Below are 19,915 nucleotides of genomic sequence, written 5' to 3'. Positions count from 1 at the left end.
CTTTTCCTTATTCCCACTGGAGCTTCCAAATCAGTGTATTATTTTGTTGAATTCTTTGCTCTTTAAGCAGGCATTGTCTCATGGAAGAGAAATCCTGTTAGCTGTGTGTAGTTACAACATTACAGGGCCCCTAAGGTTATACGGCACACTGCAGACCAGCTCCATACCTGTAGGACTGACTGCTGTTTGCAAAGAGCCTGCTCCAGGGTGACTAAGTGTTGGCTTAGAGAGAGTTGGTCAGACTGAATGGCTGATGCAGCAGAAACATCCACTTGCTGCTTCAGCTGCTCTCCCAGCTCTTGGAGGACAAAAAGGGAGTCCTTGACTGCCCCCAGTCCTTTGAGGAGGTCCTGAGGGAGAGACGAAAAAGCACGCTTTGTTATAAGGAACAATCAGCACCAGCTCACCATCTAAAAACACTCAACTCTCCTTTGTGAAACTATTATACTAAATAACCTATACCTGCAGGGCAAGATTTGAACCCAAGTTTTAAAAATATTACGTAAATACTAACAGTTTACATTGTACATATAGAAGGATGCTTTAAAACAGGTTATGGAAAATGAAATTAAAAGATAAGTTTGTCTTGGTGCAAAAAGGAATATGAAATCCATTAACACAAGGGTTTTCCAAATTTCATAGAAAATTATACTATGAAATTATGCGCAAATTTTAATTTTTTTAACCAACACAAATTATTCTATCAGTACCATCTCCCTCAAACTTTTGGAAGTGCTGTGTGTGTGTTGTGCATGTATAATTACAAATATAATAAAATCTGCATACGTTCATCACAGGTGATTGAGTAAATAAAACAAACATTTTAAAAAGCCCACGATTTACAAACAAAGCACATTGCTTGAAAGATTTTGGCAGTTGTTTCTTGTCTCATTATGCAGTTGGTAACCAATTCAAAATGCAAAACTTCATTTTACTTTTTCTTCTTGGCTATTTGTACCACAGACTAGTTTGTCCACAGGAATACCTACATGTGTGGCCATGCTGTTGTAGTTCCGACTCTCCTGGCAGCACGAGGCACAGCACCTCACTGAGTCCCCTGACATTCTAGTGGACTGTGTCACTGCTCTTTTCAATTCTATCTTTCTGTGCAACCTTCTCAGAGCTTCAAAAACATGAGCCTGTAAATATCCAATCTTCTTGACTTTTATACATTAGTAAAATGGTTGATAACTTTTGGTTCTTTTAGTGGAGAGTTCAATTATGCCTCCACAGCCATTGGTGCAAAAAGGATAACAAAGGGCTCTCTTGCTCTTAATACAGACAACTGACAAATCCTCATTTCAAAAACAATACAAATGACAGAACTGGGAGGACACTGGGCACAGTGCTCAGACATCACTTGGGATGCCTACATTCTATACAGAAGCACATGAGCTCATATCCTAGCTCTGCAACCAATTCCAGCTCCCTGCTAATGTGTACCCTGGAAGGCAGCTGACAAGGGCTCAAGCAGCTTGGTTCTTGCCATCCATGTGAGTACTGAGTTCATTTTCTGACTTCTTTCTGGCTCCTGGCTGTGGCTTAGTTAAACCTCAACCATCACAGACATTTGAGGAGGAAATAAACATATGGTAGTTTTATTTTCTCCTTCAAACAGATAAAATTAAATGTATTTTTAAAACTTTAATCATATTGAATTCAAATAGAAAAAAAATTAAAAGAACTTGTAAAGATGAGCTATGCCTATACAAAATGTATTAGATATTAATCTTTAACTTGATAGTGATCAGGTTGAAGTCATCTGAATGGGTTAAACTTTTATTTATGTAGCTTTCATACTTGCCCCATTCTAATGAATTTAATTGAGAAAGTTTAGAAGCAAATCTCTCCATAAGTTAAAGGAGGAAAGAAGTACTACCTTTGATAACCTCAAGTTAGATACTGTCAGTTACTGTGAAAAAGAATTAACAAAAAGCTACACAGCAGTGCATCACAAGAAAGGGACTTCTTTCTACTACTAAATTCTTAGCTAAAACCCACATGCAGGGCTTCCATAGCAGATAACAAACCTATCTAATAATATCTCTAATGTTAGTGCTTTAAAGACGGAACATCATTCCCCAGATGGTCATTTCTCACCTTGGCTATCTCAGTAAAAATAAGCAGCCTAACCTTTAATATGGATTATAGTCTTTTTGGAAAATGGGATAATTCATCATTTGAAATGAAACGATGGGAGGGACCCCATACAAATCTGATGCATGTGTAATGGTGAGCTGAAAATCCAGCAGGCTCTTAGACATATAAGACGATTCACTCATTGAGACATGCCACAAAGTCACACCCATTCACACTAGCCCTGCTAACCCCGGGGAGGCTCGGCAATTCTGGAGAAGCACCAGTGGTGCTGAACATACGTTGCAGTCTTGAATCCATGCCGCAGCTTCATCGTCCGCAATGTCTTTGTCAGCAGCGGTCTTCAGCAGCTCATTGGTTCGCTCTTCCTGCTGTTGGACAGTAGAGGCGCACTGTTTGGAATAGTCCTTGTACCTCTGCCAGAGCTGCAGCAGAGCCTTGCTGGAGTGCAGCTGTTCAGATATCTCTTCCAGCAAGTTATTCCATCTGGAAATAATAGCAAGCACTCAGGGGCAGATTATGACCTCTCATCAATGCTGTTATTTACTACTTTATTTTGCATGGGGCTGCTTCATACAAATATGAAAATGATACAGGCATGATTTAATCCCAATTTAACAGAGACAGTAACATTTCACACTCATATTTCAAAGGTGCATAATGGAGATCTTTGGATAAATAGCAGTTCTAATTATTTCTAAATGTGTTCACGATATCATTAAATCCATTTTGTGAAAATTAAAATATTCACAGGAGGTACTCTATACAGCCCTACTGTATACATAAACTTTTAACAACAATATCATTTATAGTCAAATTGGGATATGAATAATGCACAGAGTTTGTGTATGTCATACCTCATATTGACTTCTTTTAGTGTGTTAGTGAGAGTTTCTGTTACAGGTGGGTGGCACTCTTTTAATAGTTGATTGGTGACAGAACCAAATTCCTGTAAGCTCATTTCTTGCTTTTCCAAATCATCATGGAGACTCTGTTCAAAGAGAAAGTCCCACAGGTGACATGATATGATTTAAATTACAAGAGCAAGATGAAGGATTTCTAGGCGTATGTGCATGTACAACTCAGTCCTATTGATTTACAAACTTCCCTTAGATCATTGCTTCCCTTCTGATTTTGTTCTTACAGCTGTGACAAGAATTCGGAGTCATCGAACCTTCTATAACAGCGTCTGGGATTGTGCTGGAAAACATCACATAGAGCACCCTCTCCTTCATCTTATAAAGAGTTTAGCTAGTGCCCAATGTTCTATCTGACACCGTTCTCCTCCATGCAGGACAAACCCAAACCCCAGGTCTCTGGGTTATTGCTTTTAACAAACCTAGAATGGTTCCACTACAAACTGGTAAGAGTCTAAGAACTCATAACTTTTATCATCTATAGGTTCTGTCTCTAGGTTTTCTTCCTGAGAATCTGTTGGCTTTGAAATTTTCAATTTTGAACTGAGAAATTACTGTATATAATCATAGGACACATGGGGCTGCTGTTGTGTTGTAACGGGCAGATTAAGCCATCACCTGTGACACCAGCATCCCAAGCGGATGCAGGTTTGTGTTGCAGTATCACTACTTCCAAACTAGCTCCCTGATAATGCACCTGGGAGAGCTATGGAAAAGCGCTCAAGTCCCTGAGCCCTGCACTCATGTGGGAGACCCAGGTGAAACTCCTGGCTCTTGACGTTCGTCTGCCCAGCCCTGGCTATTGTGGTCATGAGGGAGTAATCCACTAGACGAAAGACTTTTTCTATCTCTCTCTCTTTCTCCCCTTCTTTCCCTCCCTACTCCCCGCACCTCTGTCTTTCTCTCCATCTCTAACTTTGCCTTGCAAATAGACACATACATGTTTTTGAAAAATTACAGAACAAAATATATCTTTATGTCTATATTTGAGATTATTAAATCAAGATAACATCACTTCACATGATTATCATTTGTTTTTCCAAAATGCCGAACTATAAAAGTGAAAAGTACAAGGGAAGGGAACATGTAGGTTTGAGTGTATATAGTCTAAAGGAGATAGCAAGAGTAAGCTTTGTGGACCTGGTACACAGGATTGTTACCACAATGATTAATAATGAATTATCTATTTCAAAACTGCTTTCAGTAAAGAATTTTATTGGACTGACTTGGAGTTTTCTTTCGAGGGATGGAGAGGTTTCGAGAACTAAAAGAAAGATGTTATTTTAGAAATATTTCTGTGATAAATCCCCACAGATGATACAGGGTACAACAAGCTAGTGTTATTTCATACCCATAACTGATTATTCTCAACTCCAAACAGTGCAAGACCCTTAAAATTGTTCTCTTAAGACAGCATTTACAGGTAATAAAACCACAGAATGTTACATTTTCAAAAATATGTTTCACTTTCTCAAAGTTATCCTATACATTCTCAAAATAAGTTGTAATAATCATTGGTATCTAACCACCTCTTTCAGCATTAAACAAATCATGTGTACACAGTCAATTCCTCTCCCCTCCTGCCTTAGCGAGAAAAAGTGGACCTCCTAAGAAAGTTGACTAACAAGGTCAGCCACATATCTCTTAGGATTGCCAAGCCAGGAGGTGGGCTAGATCTAACAAGAGCACATGCTGGGCTCCACTGGCATCCCAGTCCTCAGCAGCCTACTCCTGCATCCCAAAGTTTGCATTGTGAAGCCAAGGAGAAACAGCAGCAACAGGTAAGCATGACCTAGGACGAGGGGTGTAGAGAGTGAGGGCTGCAGCCGACTGGAGGGCAGTAACCTGACATGGAGGAGAGGACAACAATAAAACCACCATGGCTTTCATTCTAGAAAGGCACAATGAGAATACACACATGGAAACACAAGCCAGAAATTACTTGTCAACACTGATGGTGTCGATACATCAGATAGGCTAGTGACACTGGATAAAATGAAAAGGAAATGACTCAGGGGCCTCAGCATGTACCACTTCTATTATTTTTCTCTTTGTGGCCCTCAAAATCCCCCAGGATGTGTGGAGATGCAAGAAAAACAAAAAAACAGAAAAGGAAGACACAAAAGGCAGTGACAATGGATCAAGGAGATTATTTTAGGTATAAAATACACCTGTGTGGGTTTTTATAACACAAAAACATCAGCTTCATATTTTCAGGCTAAACTGGATTTTGGTACACATGGGAAAATTTAAAGAGCAATGAAGCAGATAAAATTAGTTTTAAGATTTACAAACCTTCAGGAGTGGATAAGGGAAATCCTAGGGCCTATGGAACTATAACATAAAATAGTAATAATAACAATAATAATAATACATTAAAAAGATTTGCAAAGCAATAAATATAAGCAATGTAAGGTACAAATTCCAGTAAGATGCTCCCAGCTGCTAACTTTCCACTCTTCCCAAATGAAAATGACCGCAAGGGAGTGTTAAATTCATTCCTTACCTGGAGATTGTCCACCTGAACCTGCACGGCTTCCAAGGATCCAGTCAGCAGGCGAAATCGGGACAGAGAATATCTGGCCTCCATGAGGTAACTGTTCATCTCTTCAAAGGCCTTTTTGTGATGGTCCCACTGGTCAAGCACTGACTTCAATAGTATCTTTAACTGCCCAACCTTTCAAAAAAGATAAACATGTCTAGGCATTACAGAAAATTTAAGACGGTTGAATACATTTTCAATTGGTAGAAAGACACACGAGCAGTTAAGAAATTCAATAGGGCTTATGGCAAAGACAATAAAAGAAAAAAAATAATTTGAGAGCTATTAGCAAGCAGCTCAGAAATGTATGCCTTTAACACCAGCAGACACTCCATCTAAATGGAAATGTAATAAAATCGTGACCGGCAAGTGTGTACATTTGAAGGTGATTGCTTTGACTACAACAGCTTTGAGAAATACATAAAATAGATGTTTTGGTACCTCACTTCCTTGTCATTAATAACTGTATGTGTTAGGCATATTCATTACCCCCATTTTAAGAAGTATGGATAAGACTCAAGAGCACAGCTGAAATCTGAGAGATGTGAGTTTAAGCCCAGATAGTTTTCATCTTAATGTGCATCAGAAAAGCTCTGAATTTTGTGTATACCACATAGAAAGAAATCTATTTTGGACATTTTGGATATGACTGCTGATTGTCTACTGAGCCAGTTTGCCCAGAATGTGGGAAAGGGATCATGTCATTAATTTTCATTTCCTTTTTTTTTTGGGGGGGGGGAGGAGGGCGGTTCTTCTCGGAGCAAAAGAAACCTGTAAACTATCTATTGAGTCAAAGAGAAAAGCAATGTTTTCTCATTTGTGGGATGATGCCTAAAGATACAGAAAGCTGCAAAACAGACAAAGAAATTAGAGAAGACTAACAGTTTTTTAAAAAGGGAGTCTGAAAGCCCATCCTGAGATGAATGAGACTTGGGGAGAGGAAGGGGCTCTGCGGGTAACTGGGAGAGGGTGATCCAGAGAGATGGAACACACACACCTGCTGCGTTCAAACACAGGGAGACCAGCGTGGCCACAGCCACAGCTACCTGCTTACAGCCACAGAACAGGACCCAGAGAGGGGACACCAGAGGACCAGCAGGCTTTGGCCTCCTTCCGAACAAGAAAGTGTGAGCAGGAGCTTGGGATGCTCTGTCCTCCATTTTAGTCCTCCCCTTCTGGCCAGACTCTCTGGGAGTCCCGGAAACAATGAGCACAGATATACAGACTTAGACACAGCTGTTAGCAACAGGGCTGCAAAGAGGTGTCAACCTATTCTGGAAGTACAGCTGGCATGGGGTGCGAGATGTCTATGGACTATGCCAGGGGAGAGGTCGGCCCAAAGGGAATGCAGAGTTAGGGAGAAGGATGAAAGGTGTGGACAGACACTGGGGAACTACCTGTGCCTTGCAAGGATCCAAGGCAGTAGGACTGAACAGAATTACTAAGAGTAATGCTTATAATAATGGATATTATAGGAAACATCGCAAGTTGTATTACTTTTTATTAACAATGGCATAAATGAAGTTGACTCTTCGTACAAAGGGGTTAGGTATAGAGTTGATAAATATTCACTTTGGAGAAATGCAAACCCAGAATGTGTGCAAGCACAGGTAAAGGGTGTTAGAGACAGGTCAGCATTACCATGTGGTCTAAATTGGCCCAGGTCTGCTTGAGTTCCTGCAGTGTGCGCACAACTGTGCTGGACGCTTCCTTTTCCTTGTTCTCAATCAAAGCAAGTCCACTCTGCTGGATTTTCTCTACTTCCTTTTCTTTTGCTTTAATCAAATCTTCCAGATCCTGAAAGATTAAAAAAAAAAAAACCTGTCACTTTATATTGATCTTTAATGGAATTCAGATTGAACGATTATAGTTCCCACCTTACAAATTATGCATTAATCTAAAAAGATTATAATTCCCCATAGCAATACTTCTTTCTACATTGAAAGGCTAAAATAAATAAGTCCTATTGTTCATTGGGGAATTAGCATATCTCAACAAAAGTAAATTTGATTTTGTACAAAACAGTACTATATAAGCTTTTCAAAAGACATGATGGAAAAAGCACACATAGGAACCTGTAATTTAACTTCTATTTTTACATTTGACACATGTTCACTATTAAAATACACAGTCCAACCCACAGGAAGACCGTGACACAGCGGTATTTGAGGGTTCAGTATCTGAAATTCAATAATCTAAATCTGTGTCCTTTTGGGAAATAGAAATTTCCATGGGGTCTCAGGTTTTTCTCAGACAGGAAATGAGAACACTGAATAGGAGGGTATGTAGTGTTTTCTGTTTCTAAAATGCTCTGGTTCTACATGATTCTAAAAGGTTTTAGGCTTTTTTCATAAATCAAATCTTCATTTTCTGTGTGATGTGTAAAAATGACTATCCATATGAAATGCTTAAGGAAGTAAAATGAAAGGAGAGAAAATGTCACAGTGGCTCAACATGCTAAGCCTCCACCTGCAAGCCACTTGGTATCCCATATGGGCACAGTTCATGTCCTGGTTGCTCCATTTCTAATCCTGCTCTCTGCTTATGGCATGAGAAAGCAGTAGAAGATGGCCCAAGTCCTTTGGACCCTGCACTCATGTGCAAAAGCTCCTGGCCTTGGATCAGTTCTTCTCTGGCTGCTGCGGCTGTTTGGGGAGTGAACCAGTGGTTGGGAGGCCTTTCTTTTTCTCTCTATAAATCTCCCTTTCAAATTAAAAAAAAAATAGTAATGATGAATCTTTTAAACAATCCCAGGAGGAAGAAATCTGCAGCTCACAGAAAGACACATGTAATAATTCTAATGTATTTTAATGGTCCTTAAAAATGTGTTCAGTGAAGCAACCTGAGGTAGTTATCAACATTTTGCAGATAAACAAATGGGACATCAAATTATCAGACAAGGGAAAGCTCTTGGGAGGATTAGAATACAAGCCATTAAACCACTGACTCCCAGCCCAACAATGGAGGTGACTCAGTTGAATAGCAAACTCTAGAAGGATTATAAATCACATCTTAGTGGGGTATGAGCTAACTATTGAGGCATGGATACATTCCCATATTCAGAAGTATACCTCTGAAATGAAAAATAGATTTATAGGCCCTGGAGGCTAGAAAGGGAAAAATTCCAATATATTTTCTAAGTCTAGATAGTGTTTCAGCTTTGTAGAAAGATTTTGACCCCTGTGAGGGTCTCTTGTAGATAAAAAAAAAATGGGACTAAATAATATTGTAGATAAAATGTTAATGAGGAGCCCAGGGCCTTGTATACTAACTCAAAATTCATGCTTCTTATCATTTTGACCCCATATTTTTATTTGTGTGAGGTTCGACCTTTTAATCTTTTTCAACCGCAATTCGACAACAGGGATAATAACTTTTTCCTTACAACAGAGACAAATATATGTGAACTATGTCAGACATTATTATGGTTAGTCATGTGATAATTTGCTAGCCATCAGTTCAGATGTATGTATTTTTCTCTGCTGAATTATCATGAAGCTATTTTTGCCTTGGTATATGAATTGGAAATTCAAGAATTTGGTTGTGTCAAGGTCATTTTATTTCATAAATTTGTTACTTCTATATTAAAACTATTAATATTTTGATAGGTTTGGTCATTACCACAAAGTAAAGATAGTGATTACTGGGGAAATAAGCCCTTAAAGGGATTATTTAAATAGTATCGAAAATTCAGTTAATTTCACTACTTAATGATCTTTCTATCCATTGCCATAGAGAATAATTATATATTATAATCCTAGCATAATAAGCACATTATTTTGTTAATATTTGCAATTTTCAATAAGTTTGAAACCCTTGCCAGAAGCAAGGATGTTGTGGTGATTATATTAGGAAGAAACAAATTCCTACACTGTCAAACATGTACACAAGTCCCTTTTGCAGACAACACTGATCAACCAGCAGGTTAAATCTTCTGAAATGTGTTCTAGGATTCTAAAATTCAGCCCCTAGAAATTAATTCTATTCCTCTGTGTTCATACAAGCAAAAGAGAACACATCATCTATTGTTTGTAAACATGTGTAAAAGAGAATACCCATATATATACTTGGAACAAGAGCCAAGTCCTGGAATGAAACAGCACTGACATCTCTATTTTACACAACATAGAGATTTCTTTTCTCTTTCTGACAATGCTTAAAAGATGTTCTGTTCCTGATCAATGAAAGGTCAAATCTAACAGTTTTGTTACAATGAGTCTTTTTTTTAACTTGGGTTAACTCATAAATATCAGTTTTTATGTTGGCTTAATTCAATAAATCACTTCTAAAAGACTGGAAAAATATTCAAGGGTTTTAAAAACAAAATGGAGCTTGAATCCAGTCACTGATTTAAGCATGCTGGCTTGAATTTCACACTTTGGTCCAAAGGAACAATTTCTCAAAAATGACAATAAATTTTATCAAGGCTTGTGCTACTGCCAAACAGAACATGCCAGTTAGGCCATTGTGATTTATGTGATATTATGTCCTCAAATAACTGCGTGGGCTACTTTCATTATGCTTTCTGTTTCACAGAAATGACGTCTCACTTGAAGTCACAACTGGCATTGGTGTGGAATCCTCTAAACCGTAGTCTAGGTTTTCCCTCCTGACGTTGTCTGACCTGACCTTCCGAGAGGCTGAAATGCAGATCCTGAAAGTTGTAAAACTTGGGCAAACTTCTGCTGTTTTGTAGATGGCAATGTTTCTCTGTTAAAGACACCCAGACAGACAGAAAATGGAATACGACAGAAAAAAAAGTGCTTTGAGAATAAGAAAAAAACTATCAAGAAATGAACAAACTGGAGGACTTGAAAAAAAGAGGGGGGAAGTAAAATTGGTAGGGTATTTCAATCATCCAGAGCTGAAGTTCATGACAGCAACAGAAGAAGGGAGTTTAACCTAGCTAATGGTAAACCCTTCTGAGTATATCTAAACATGAGCATAAATGTGTTTTAAAACCATGTAAGGGGCCAGCACAATGGCTGAACTGGCTAACCCTTCACATTTCATGCATAGACATCTCATATGGATACCGACTCCTGTCCCAGCTGTGCCACATCCCAACCAGTTCCCTTCCTACGTCCTGGGAAAGCAGCAGAGGATAGCCCAAAGCCTTGGGACTCTGCATTCTTATGGGAGACCTGGAAAAAGCACCTGTCTAAGGATCGGCTCAACTCCAGCTATTGCAGTCATTTGGAGAGTGAACCAGTGGATGGAAGATCTTTCTACTTCTCTTTCTCACTGTAAATCTAACTTTTTGATAAAGTAAATATTTAAAAAATAATTTTAGTCATGTATTTATTTGAAAGGGGAGAAGAAATGCATCTATCTACTGGGCACTACAGAAATACCAGGATCCGTGAGATTGATCCAAGCCAAAGCAGGGAACTGGAGAGCTAAATGTAGACCTCCCATGTGGCATCAGAGCCCCAGGTATCTACTGTGTCTGAGAGTCTGCAACACTAGGGAGCTGTAGTTAGAATTTGAAGATGAGAATCAAAACCTAGTATTCTCTTATGCAACATAAGTGACTCAACCCATAGACACCTGCCCCAACAGAATAACTGAAGAATTCAACAAAAGGTATGCATTTAATTCATAAATGTATCATCTTGAAATTCTGATTGAGTAGACACTAGAATTTATTTCCTGAAGTGGAAATACAACTGGTACCTGGAAAACTGGAAATACAATGAGACTAGCTGATGCATGTTTCTGTCTGTCCTTCAATATTTTACACAATCATCTTCTGATGCGTGATTCGCCCAAATTATTACTAACGCAAGATTCTTGCTGTTGAGCTTTTCTCGATCATTTTTATGTGATCTCAAAATTGTCATTCAGGAATTGGTGTTGTGACACAGCCAGTAAAGCTGCCACTTGTGATACCAGTGCCCCATATGTGAGTACCAGTTTGAATCAGGAGTTCCTCCACACCCAATCTAAGTTACGGCTATTGTTCCTAGGAAAGCAGTGGAAGATGACTCAAGTTCTTGAATCCCTGCTACATAGGGAGCCAGTGAGGGAGGTCCTGGCTCTTGGCTTCAGCCAGCCTCAGCCCTGGAGGTGGCAGGCATTTGAAAACCAAACAGGTAGATGGAAAAATCTTACTCTCTCATTTGATCTTCCATTTTGCCTCTACCTCTCTCTATGCAGGTATCATTCTGCATAGATGAACGAATAAATGAATGAATGAATGAATCAAGTAAATAGATAAATATTTTTTTTAAATGTGTTCAATTAGGTAAGGAACCCAACTCCAGTGGCTTGGGGCTCTTCTTCCATATCTAGGCCAAGAAGCTTAAACAGGGCACAACAGCAGATCTCTTCATATGTGTCCCAGACAGTAAAAGTGTTGATTGGAAGGGACACCATGACCTAAGCCATGGGTTTGTTTGTTTCTTTGTTTGCTTTCAGTCTAGATTTTCAAAAATAGGATGCAGGGAAATGAATTGTCTGCACAATCAGTGTGTATCTGACCATTCAACTCTTCTTTGAGAAACACAGCAAGAGAACAGCATAACCAGTCTTTAACACAGTGCAATCAGTGAATTCGCCTAAGAAATCTCTTTTACAACATAAACCATAATAGTTTACATTTCTTTTGTATAATCAAGAATACGTGAATAGTGATGACTTGTTCCTAAGTCGCTGAGAAACATTTGAACTACAAGTGTGCCCTCCGAATCCTCTATCCTCACTGCTAACAAGGGGAGACAGGCAAGCTCTGTGCGTGTAGCCAAGTGACAGAACAGAGGGGACGCTGTCACCTGCCAAGACCAAGTGGTAGGTAATCTCATGCAGCAAGATAAGCTGTCACTTGTGACACCTACATCAGGGTCTCTGCTACGGAGTTCTGGCCCTGCTTTAAGTCCATCTTCCTGCTAATGCACCCACGAGGCGGCAGCAATGGCTCCAACAGATGAGTTCCTGCTAGCTATGAAGAAAAAACTGAATAGGGTTTCTGACTCAGCCTCAGTCTAGTATAGCTTCAGATAGGGATGGTATTTTTGGAGTGAACCAGCAGACAAAAGATCTCTCTATCTCCAAGTCTCTGTCTCAATCTCTCTCTAGCAATGACTTTTTTTTTTTTGAAGGTAGAGAGGAATTCAGTTAGGCCTCAAGTGCTTACTTCCATGTACATGAAATTTAGCATGGAGAAAAAAGCAATTAAGTCACATCTAACAGAGGTGCACAGGCAAGTCCCAAACATGGAGACAGTCCAGCATCACCAAAAAGTTACATAACTGCAAAAAAAATTAAAGAGCCTGAAGAACTCCAACAAGCAAAAGTTGCACGTGGAAACTGTTCTCATTCATAATTTAAAAATTCATTGCAAATATATTTTAGAAACAGAAAATGTTATTACATATTGAGTTTAAAATGTCATGGAATTATAGTTAAAGATTTTGTGATGATAATGCTATGATTGTTTTAGAAAATATGTTTTCTAAGTTGTGCACTGCCATATGAACAAATACAGTGATACATCTGGGATTTGTTGTGAACTTTCTATAAACAGAGAATTCAGGCAAATATACTTAACATATTCATAACTATATTAATGCTAATAATTATAGAATTCATAGCATGTCTTTCCACTTAAGAGTGTCAAATTTTTCAGTTTCAATTTTTTAAAAAATACATAAACTTAGCTAGAAAATTCTATAAATTAATGAAATTAGAGAAATCTGCTAACAACCCCAACTACTTACAAATAGCTAACTCAACCCTTGAGCCTAAAAATACAGTTAATACACTAGTGAAACTGTACAATGGTGCACATAACCACCGGACAAAATACCTGACAGTCCTTCAATGAGTTCTGTACTGAAGCATGATCCCCAACTTGATGCTGCTCTTTCAGCCTCTTTTCTTGGGTTTCAAACCAAGTTTGTAGACATTGTATATTATTCTCATATTCTGACCAAGATTCCAATAAGCCTTCCAACAGCTGTATCTGAACAAAAATAATAAATGAAATTTGCAATTTTAATATTAAAGTCAAATCATGGGCAGGCTAATTATTCAAGCCACTGGTTTCTCCAAACTAAGAATTACTTAAGTTGGATCCATCATTTTTAAAATTTGGTAAAATGTGAATTAATTCATACCCCTGGTAAACAAGAAAATATTAATGGGAAACAAAGGTAAAGGAATTAAGAGGCATCATTTATATTGGAAACATCCCTACATAAATAAAGAAGAGAAGACCAAGCAAATTAATGGGACTAAGCAAAGTTTAGAGTAACGCAATCTTCAATGGCATTAGCAGAGAAGTGCTGGTGTCTAGTATAGAAATACTACTCTGGAAATAAGTTTAGAATGTGGAATACGCTTTCTGGTGGCATGTATGCATAGACAGGGGTAGCGGCAGCTCTTGGGCTTACCTTCTCACTTACTAGACCCTGCAATATTTGCCAACTTTTATTCATTGCTCCCAGTTGCTCTGCAAAATCAGTTTTATCACTCCGCTTGCTTTCCACATCCTGAGTGCTGATCTGTAGCACAGACTGGTTCACAAAATCAACTGTCAACTGCTTACAGTTAATGTCGATCTTAAAGCCCTAAAAAAGCAAGGAAGGTACATGTCAATGTCTTGCTATTTTACCAGGAGTTGGAAAATCTTAAATAATCTTACGATCAATGACACTCACAAATCCAATGTTTTCACACTTTCACATTACACAGTTGTCTGTTCATGTTCATGCAAACATATAGAGATACATAAAGACATGCAGATACTATGTAGAAGATGTAGAACTGGACAACGCACACAACCCCACTGTAAAATATTTATATTACAGTACTTATTTTTATCATTCTTTTAAAGAAATAATGTTTTCAAAATGATCCCCAACATTGCAGAACTTGGCTATGCCTTGGCTATTGCTTTGGGTTTTTTTGTTTGTTTGTTTGTTTGTTTTGGTTTAGAATGCCTTTGTGGGCACCATTTATGGTTTCCTAATTTGAGTTTCTGAGTCCTACTGAGATAAAGCAATCTAAAAAGGGGAAAATATAAGGAATTACCTTGTATTTCTGAAGATATTCATGAATTGCTTTGTAACCTATACAGTTTTTTATATCTTCTTCATCTTTTTGAATCACATTTTCCATGAGAGAAATCCAACTCATTACCTCAGAGATGGCATGACGGGATGGCAGCTTGTCCATCTGCAGCTGTCCAAGTTAGAGGCAAAACACACCACAAGTGTTAGAATTCAGATTTCTGTTACTTCAAAATCCTAAATTAGTTCCTGTGAAGGGACTCAGTGATAGCACTTCTTAATGGCAGGCTCAGATCTTAACTCCACTAGAAGCTTGAAATTAAAACTCAAGCACTTGATATCCAATACTATAAACACTGTATAAACATTTATTAGTTAATCAAAACACCAGCAAGAAGAAAACATTATTTTTATTTTACAGTCTGTTTTATGAGCCTTAAGAAAATTTAAACTTAAACTACAAAACACTACACAGATGTATTTTAATGATTTTCTTGTAAAATTCTCTATTATGACTCAAGAATGTTGAAAGAAAAAGGAAAAATACTACATTGGGTAAGCTATCATTTTCCAGCATTTTTGGCACTCTAATAGTTATTCCTAAGAGCATAGCCAATTTTCTAAGCCTTTAAAATATACTTAGAATTTTGAATCTTGATATAGCACTCTTTTGTGCATATGCTTAAAATGCTTTGGAGGGGTAAAAGCAATCATTGAAAATAATGAGATGAAATTCCTCCTTAATGGTGCCGAAATATATTTAGACAGACACCGAATTATTTCTGCCTTTGCAGAATATATCACTGCTGATTCAGAGAAATAACTATGCACAGTCCTCACACCCAGTAACTCCAAGCCGGGCATCAACTAAAGATCGAAGGTTCTAGTAATTCAGGTGACTGGTATATATTCCAGAACACAAGTAGAACTCACATGTTTTACATCATGACTGATGGTGGTTTCACACATTTATACCACCAAGTGACTCAAACGTCTTCTTTCGTATAGATACATTTGGTGCTGTTTACACAATGATGAAATCATGCAATGACCCACTACTCAGGATGTCTATATTGCACAATAACTTACAATGATTTAATGCCATTTGCTCTCTTTCACATGAGATAAAACTTTTACATATAGTATTATCCATCATCAAGACCCATGTCCTTTTTTTTTTTACATTTTCATCCATTGGAAGACAAAGTTTCAAAAATATCAGCTAGACTTCAATATTCTCTCTCATGTGCGCACGCACGCTCTTTTAAACACACACACACAAACACAAATACACACACATGTTTAAGAAGCCTTTGGATGACATATAATCTGAACAGGGCTTTGTAAATAGTTCATATGTTGTATAGGTAATGAAATAGAAGAAAGAAAGTTAAAAAAACTATCTCTGGGACAAAGCTGATGTAAATATGTGAGCAAAAACTGATTAACGTGGTTCTCCATTTAACATAGCTTAAATCAATGACTCTAAAGTAGGCCGATCCTTGTTTTACTACCTGGTGGAGCTTTTCTTGCACAGCTGGGATATTTGTCAACAGCTCAGTCCACTGACTGTCAATGTGAGACAGTTCAGAACGCAGTGCTGCTGTGTCCACCTTCTTTAATCGAAGTAGTTGATTTCCAGTGCTCAGCACAGAAGACTTCAGGGAGGCTTTAGCATCCACTTCTTTAGAAAATTCCTAAGAGAAACAGCAGAGCCTTCATTAGGTTTAACAGTGAAAGAGACAACGGTGTCTGGACTGGTGTTGGGCACTCAAGAGAAACACAGAAGAACCATGTCTTAACATCAAATAGAAGTCAACTGAGAAATGACTACTTGAAAACTATATTAAGCAGAGAATGTTGAGTCCTTGAGCCTTATTATTTTGCATAATTGGGCACATGTCCTTAACCTGGATGTCAGCATTACTTTACAACGTACTAAGACTTTAATGGCTGATTTCCGTCATACTGTGCATAAATCAGCCCTTATCCATATGCTTTAAACAATGAGACTGAACCAAATGGTTGAGATTCTTACACTTACCAGGAAAGAACTGAGATGATCACGGACCATCTCCAGTTCCTGCGGGATAGTTACAGACTGCTGAGTCCAGAACTCTAGCTTGTCTCTTGCTAACTGCAACCAGTGACTCAGATCTGCAGATTCCCGTTGATAACTGCAAGCATATTAACGAGTTTGGTAAACAAATAATCTCGACCTTTTTCTTGGCCACAGTATGTTGTTTTCCAACTAGATATAGCAGACTTAGAAAAGAAGTACACTTGATTGCTATTCTAACATTTTCCTAACATCTATGCCTTTATCAACGCAGTCCCCTGGGTTTCAGCTTTCCCATCTCTGAACTGACAAAAGGGTATCTTTGCTCCCATTCACATGAATGCTGCTTAGAAGATACTAAATAATGATTAGTAAAAGTTCTTTTCAATGAAGTTAATCTACAAAAAGGATTTCATCACATACTAAGTAACCCTTGGATACTTCCCAATGTCCCCTAACAAACTTGTCTAATTCCCATTCCTCTTCTTTGTCTTCTTCTAAAGGTTCCCTTCCTCCAACTTCCATTCCAGCAATAGTCACCATGTGATGGAGGAGGACAGCCTAAAATCAAAGTACATTATATGCATGTGTCTACTCATTTAATAGGTTTATGACTAGACAAGGATATAACTAGTGAATTTCTAATACATCTTTTCCATATCTTGCAATGAGCTTCTAGAGGCTTCATGTTTTCCAAGCCTGACCCCTACTAGCATTATGAATGTACAGCAGATCTTAGATAAAAATGAGCAAACCAGTCATCACATGTTACCTGGTCCAGTGTTTCAGTATGGTTTCCAGTCTGTGAAGCTCCTTGGATACCTTGTTGGTATTATTTAACCAGCGCTCTCCGAGTTGATTTAGCTGGCTTTCCAGATCAGAGCAGCTAATGGATATCAGAAGTCGTTTCCCCTCATCTAATACTTGATATAATTTGGGCTGGTATTCATTAAGGCTTGATTTTAAGTGCTAAAACAATTGAGGATATCTGGTTATAAGTTGGTAGCGCACTTTGTTTAAGAATTATATTCTTCATGATGCTTACAATGTTCATTACTCTATGGTTTAACCATAAACTTTTTGTACCTAAGTAACATTAAAAACTCTTAGAAATATTATGCTTATCCATATTTAGCTATGGACTGTCATTTTTTGGTAGTAACTTTAGATGCTTTTAAAACTGTTACGAATAGTAGGACAACAGTATAAACCACAGACCATGTTTAGTAGAGCCTGAATTTTCACCAAGAACATTGTTTAAATGGATTTTCATTTTTCTATTAATAACACAAATCAGCTTTCAACAATATTAATAACCTGAATGGAAACTAAAAGCACTTTACAGCGCGTTTGACTACAAGTTTAAATTCTTCTAGCAAGAGGAAAATTTTCAATGGAAATACAGTAACATGCTACCCCAAGGTGTCCCTGAACACAGACCTGGTAGAGCACGATCCGGTCCCGGAGCCTGTCCTCTCTCTCCTCCATCAGACTTACGCTCGGAAGGCTGCTCTCCACCACCTCCAGCTGTTTACTGAGTGTCTGCTGTTCTGCCTCCAGATGCGACCATGTCTAGGAACACAACATTGTCTATGAGCTAAAAATCCCCAAGAAGGCAAAAGAATGCACTTGGTATGTTCTCTTTCAAGTCAGAGGTGTTTGTGTTGGACTTGTTTGAGGAAGCAAAAGACAGCTCTGAAGAAACGAATCAGCGGGTACCTCTTGAAAGCATCACGAATGGGCACTGGTGTCTGCAACTGATGAGCTATGTGACCATTGGAAAGTTATTTAATCTCTCTGACTCTCATCTACCAGACATTAAAATGGAGACCATAATCACTGGCTTCTTCCTAATGAGGGCTATGCTAAACAATGTTCCACAGACCTGGCAACTTGTATGTACAGCTTCATTTTTTTTTTAATCACAATAAGAATTCCAGTGGGATTATCTGCTTTTCTTATAGTAAGTGAATGAAACATTACATTAGCACATAAAAATTTTAAATACACTTTTTACCAAGTCAATACATAGGATAGATATTTTCATAAGGGTTAAATACCATATCACTTGCTCCTAAATACAGATAAGTCAGTTTTTATATTACACAAAACTGGGGGCGGGGACTTGTAGAAAGTTAACATGTTTTTCAAATAACTTAAAGATTCAGAAGTTTTTCAATATGCGTATGCTCATTTGACTATGTAGCTGGAATGCGAAAAAGGAATAGTATGGAAACCTGTGCTTGGTTTCCAACATGTTTACTACTTATGGTCAGACACTGCTGGAGGCCTGCAGATCAAACAAAGCAAGAAAAAACCCTGATTTAATGAAGCTTACATTCTAGTGAAGGCAGATACAAAACAAAAAAATAATAGCACAACCAAAAATAAAAGTAAAATTGATGGGTCTGAGAAATTATTACACCCAAATTGTCAAGTAAGCCTCATTGACAGACCCAAAGCCGAGGCCATGAAACCAGACAGACCAGTGTGATTACGGACTCTGCTGCCAATTCACCATGTACTTGAGCAGATATTGCTTGCAGACTCATCCTCAGAAAAGACAAAGTGTCTCCGAGGATTATAACACACATACCTAGGCATGTGCATTCATATGGAATGCCTAACCTGACATATATTGCCAAATAGTAACCATGCTCACAAAGATTTCAAATATTAGAAAGAAATTTCTCTCCAAACACTATTACATGAGAGAATTTTATAACTGGAATTAACTGGAATTAACTAGAGTTGCTCTAGTCATTGACAATGTTGGTGTATCATGTTAAGCCTATACTTGTGGTGCTGGGGACTGACTCGAGTCCCAGCTGCTCCACTTCCTATCCAGCTTCCTACTTATGGTCTGGGAAGGAAGCAGAGGCTAGCCTAAGTCCATGAGCCTCTGTATCCACATGGGGGGGGGGCCCTGAAGGAACTCTTGGCTCCTGGCTTTGGAGCAGCCCAGTTCTGGCCATTGCAGGGCAGTGAACCAGTGGATAGAAACATCTTTCTGCGACTCTCCTTTTCTCTTGGTAACTTTGCCTTTCCAATAAAAAAAATAAACCTTGAAAGAAGTTCATAGATACTTGAGCTAAAAGATACTGATTTTGGAACAAAAAAAATGAAATTCATTTATATGAAGTTTTCAAAAACCACAGAACCTATGCATTCAGAAACTCTAAAAATCTTTCCTCCAAAACAACTGTAATTCCATTTCTCATGAAGCTTTTGAAATCCCCTCATATAATCTTGAGGAAGAGAGGAAGTGGACAGACAATCCTGAAAGCTT

The 19,915-nt window shown here is 38.2% G+C and overlaps 1 protein-coding gene across 2 annotated transcripts in view; it reads right to left on the bottom strand.

Moving 5' to 3' along the window:
- Nucleotides 1–19,915, bottom strand: part of SYNE1 (spectrin repeat containing nuclear envelope protein 1) — a 465,933-nt gene that overhangs the window by 86,305 nt on the left and 359,713 nt on the right. For both annotated transcript variants that reach the window (XM_058663996.1, XM_058663829.1), the window contains 12 exons: nucleotides 18,067–18,198; nucleotides 17,399–17,595; nucleotides 16,612–16,744; nucleotides 16,082–16,264; nucleotides 14,590–14,739; nucleotides 13,950–14,126; nucleotides 13,364–13,519; nucleotides 7,198–7,353; nucleotides 5,521–5,691; nucleotides 2,955–3,088; nucleotides 2,379–2,583; nucleotides 168–350 (listed from right to left, as the gene is read on the bottom strand). In XM_058663996.1, the coding sequence (XP_058519979.1) occupies nucleotides 168–350; nucleotides 2,379–2,583; nucleotides 2,955–3,088; nucleotides 5,521–5,691; nucleotides 7,198–7,353; nucleotides 13,364–13,519; nucleotides 13,950–14,126; nucleotides 14,590–14,739; nucleotides 16,082–16,264; nucleotides 16,612–16,744; nucleotides 17,399–17,595; nucleotides 18,067–18,198 (1,977 nt within the window). The remainder of the gene's footprint in view (nucleotides 1–167; nucleotides 351–2,378; nucleotides 2,584–2,954; nucleotides 3,089–5,520; nucleotides 5,692–7,197; nucleotides 7,354–13,363; nucleotides 13,520–13,949; nucleotides 14,127–14,589; nucleotides 14,740–16,081; nucleotides 16,265–16,611; nucleotides 16,745–17,398; nucleotides 17,596–18,066; nucleotides 18,199–19,915) is intronic.

This window comes from Ochotona princeps, chromosome 1 (assembly GCF_030435755.1).
Source record: "Ochotona princeps isolate mOchPri1 chromosome 1, mOchPri1.hap1, whole genome shotgun sequence".
NCBI lineage: Eukaryota > Metazoa > Chordata > Mammalia > Lagomorpha > Ochotonidae > Ochotona > Ochotona princeps.
Note: the sequence above shows the minus strand (reverse complement) of the source record. Positions and strands in the feature narration are given on the sequence as shown.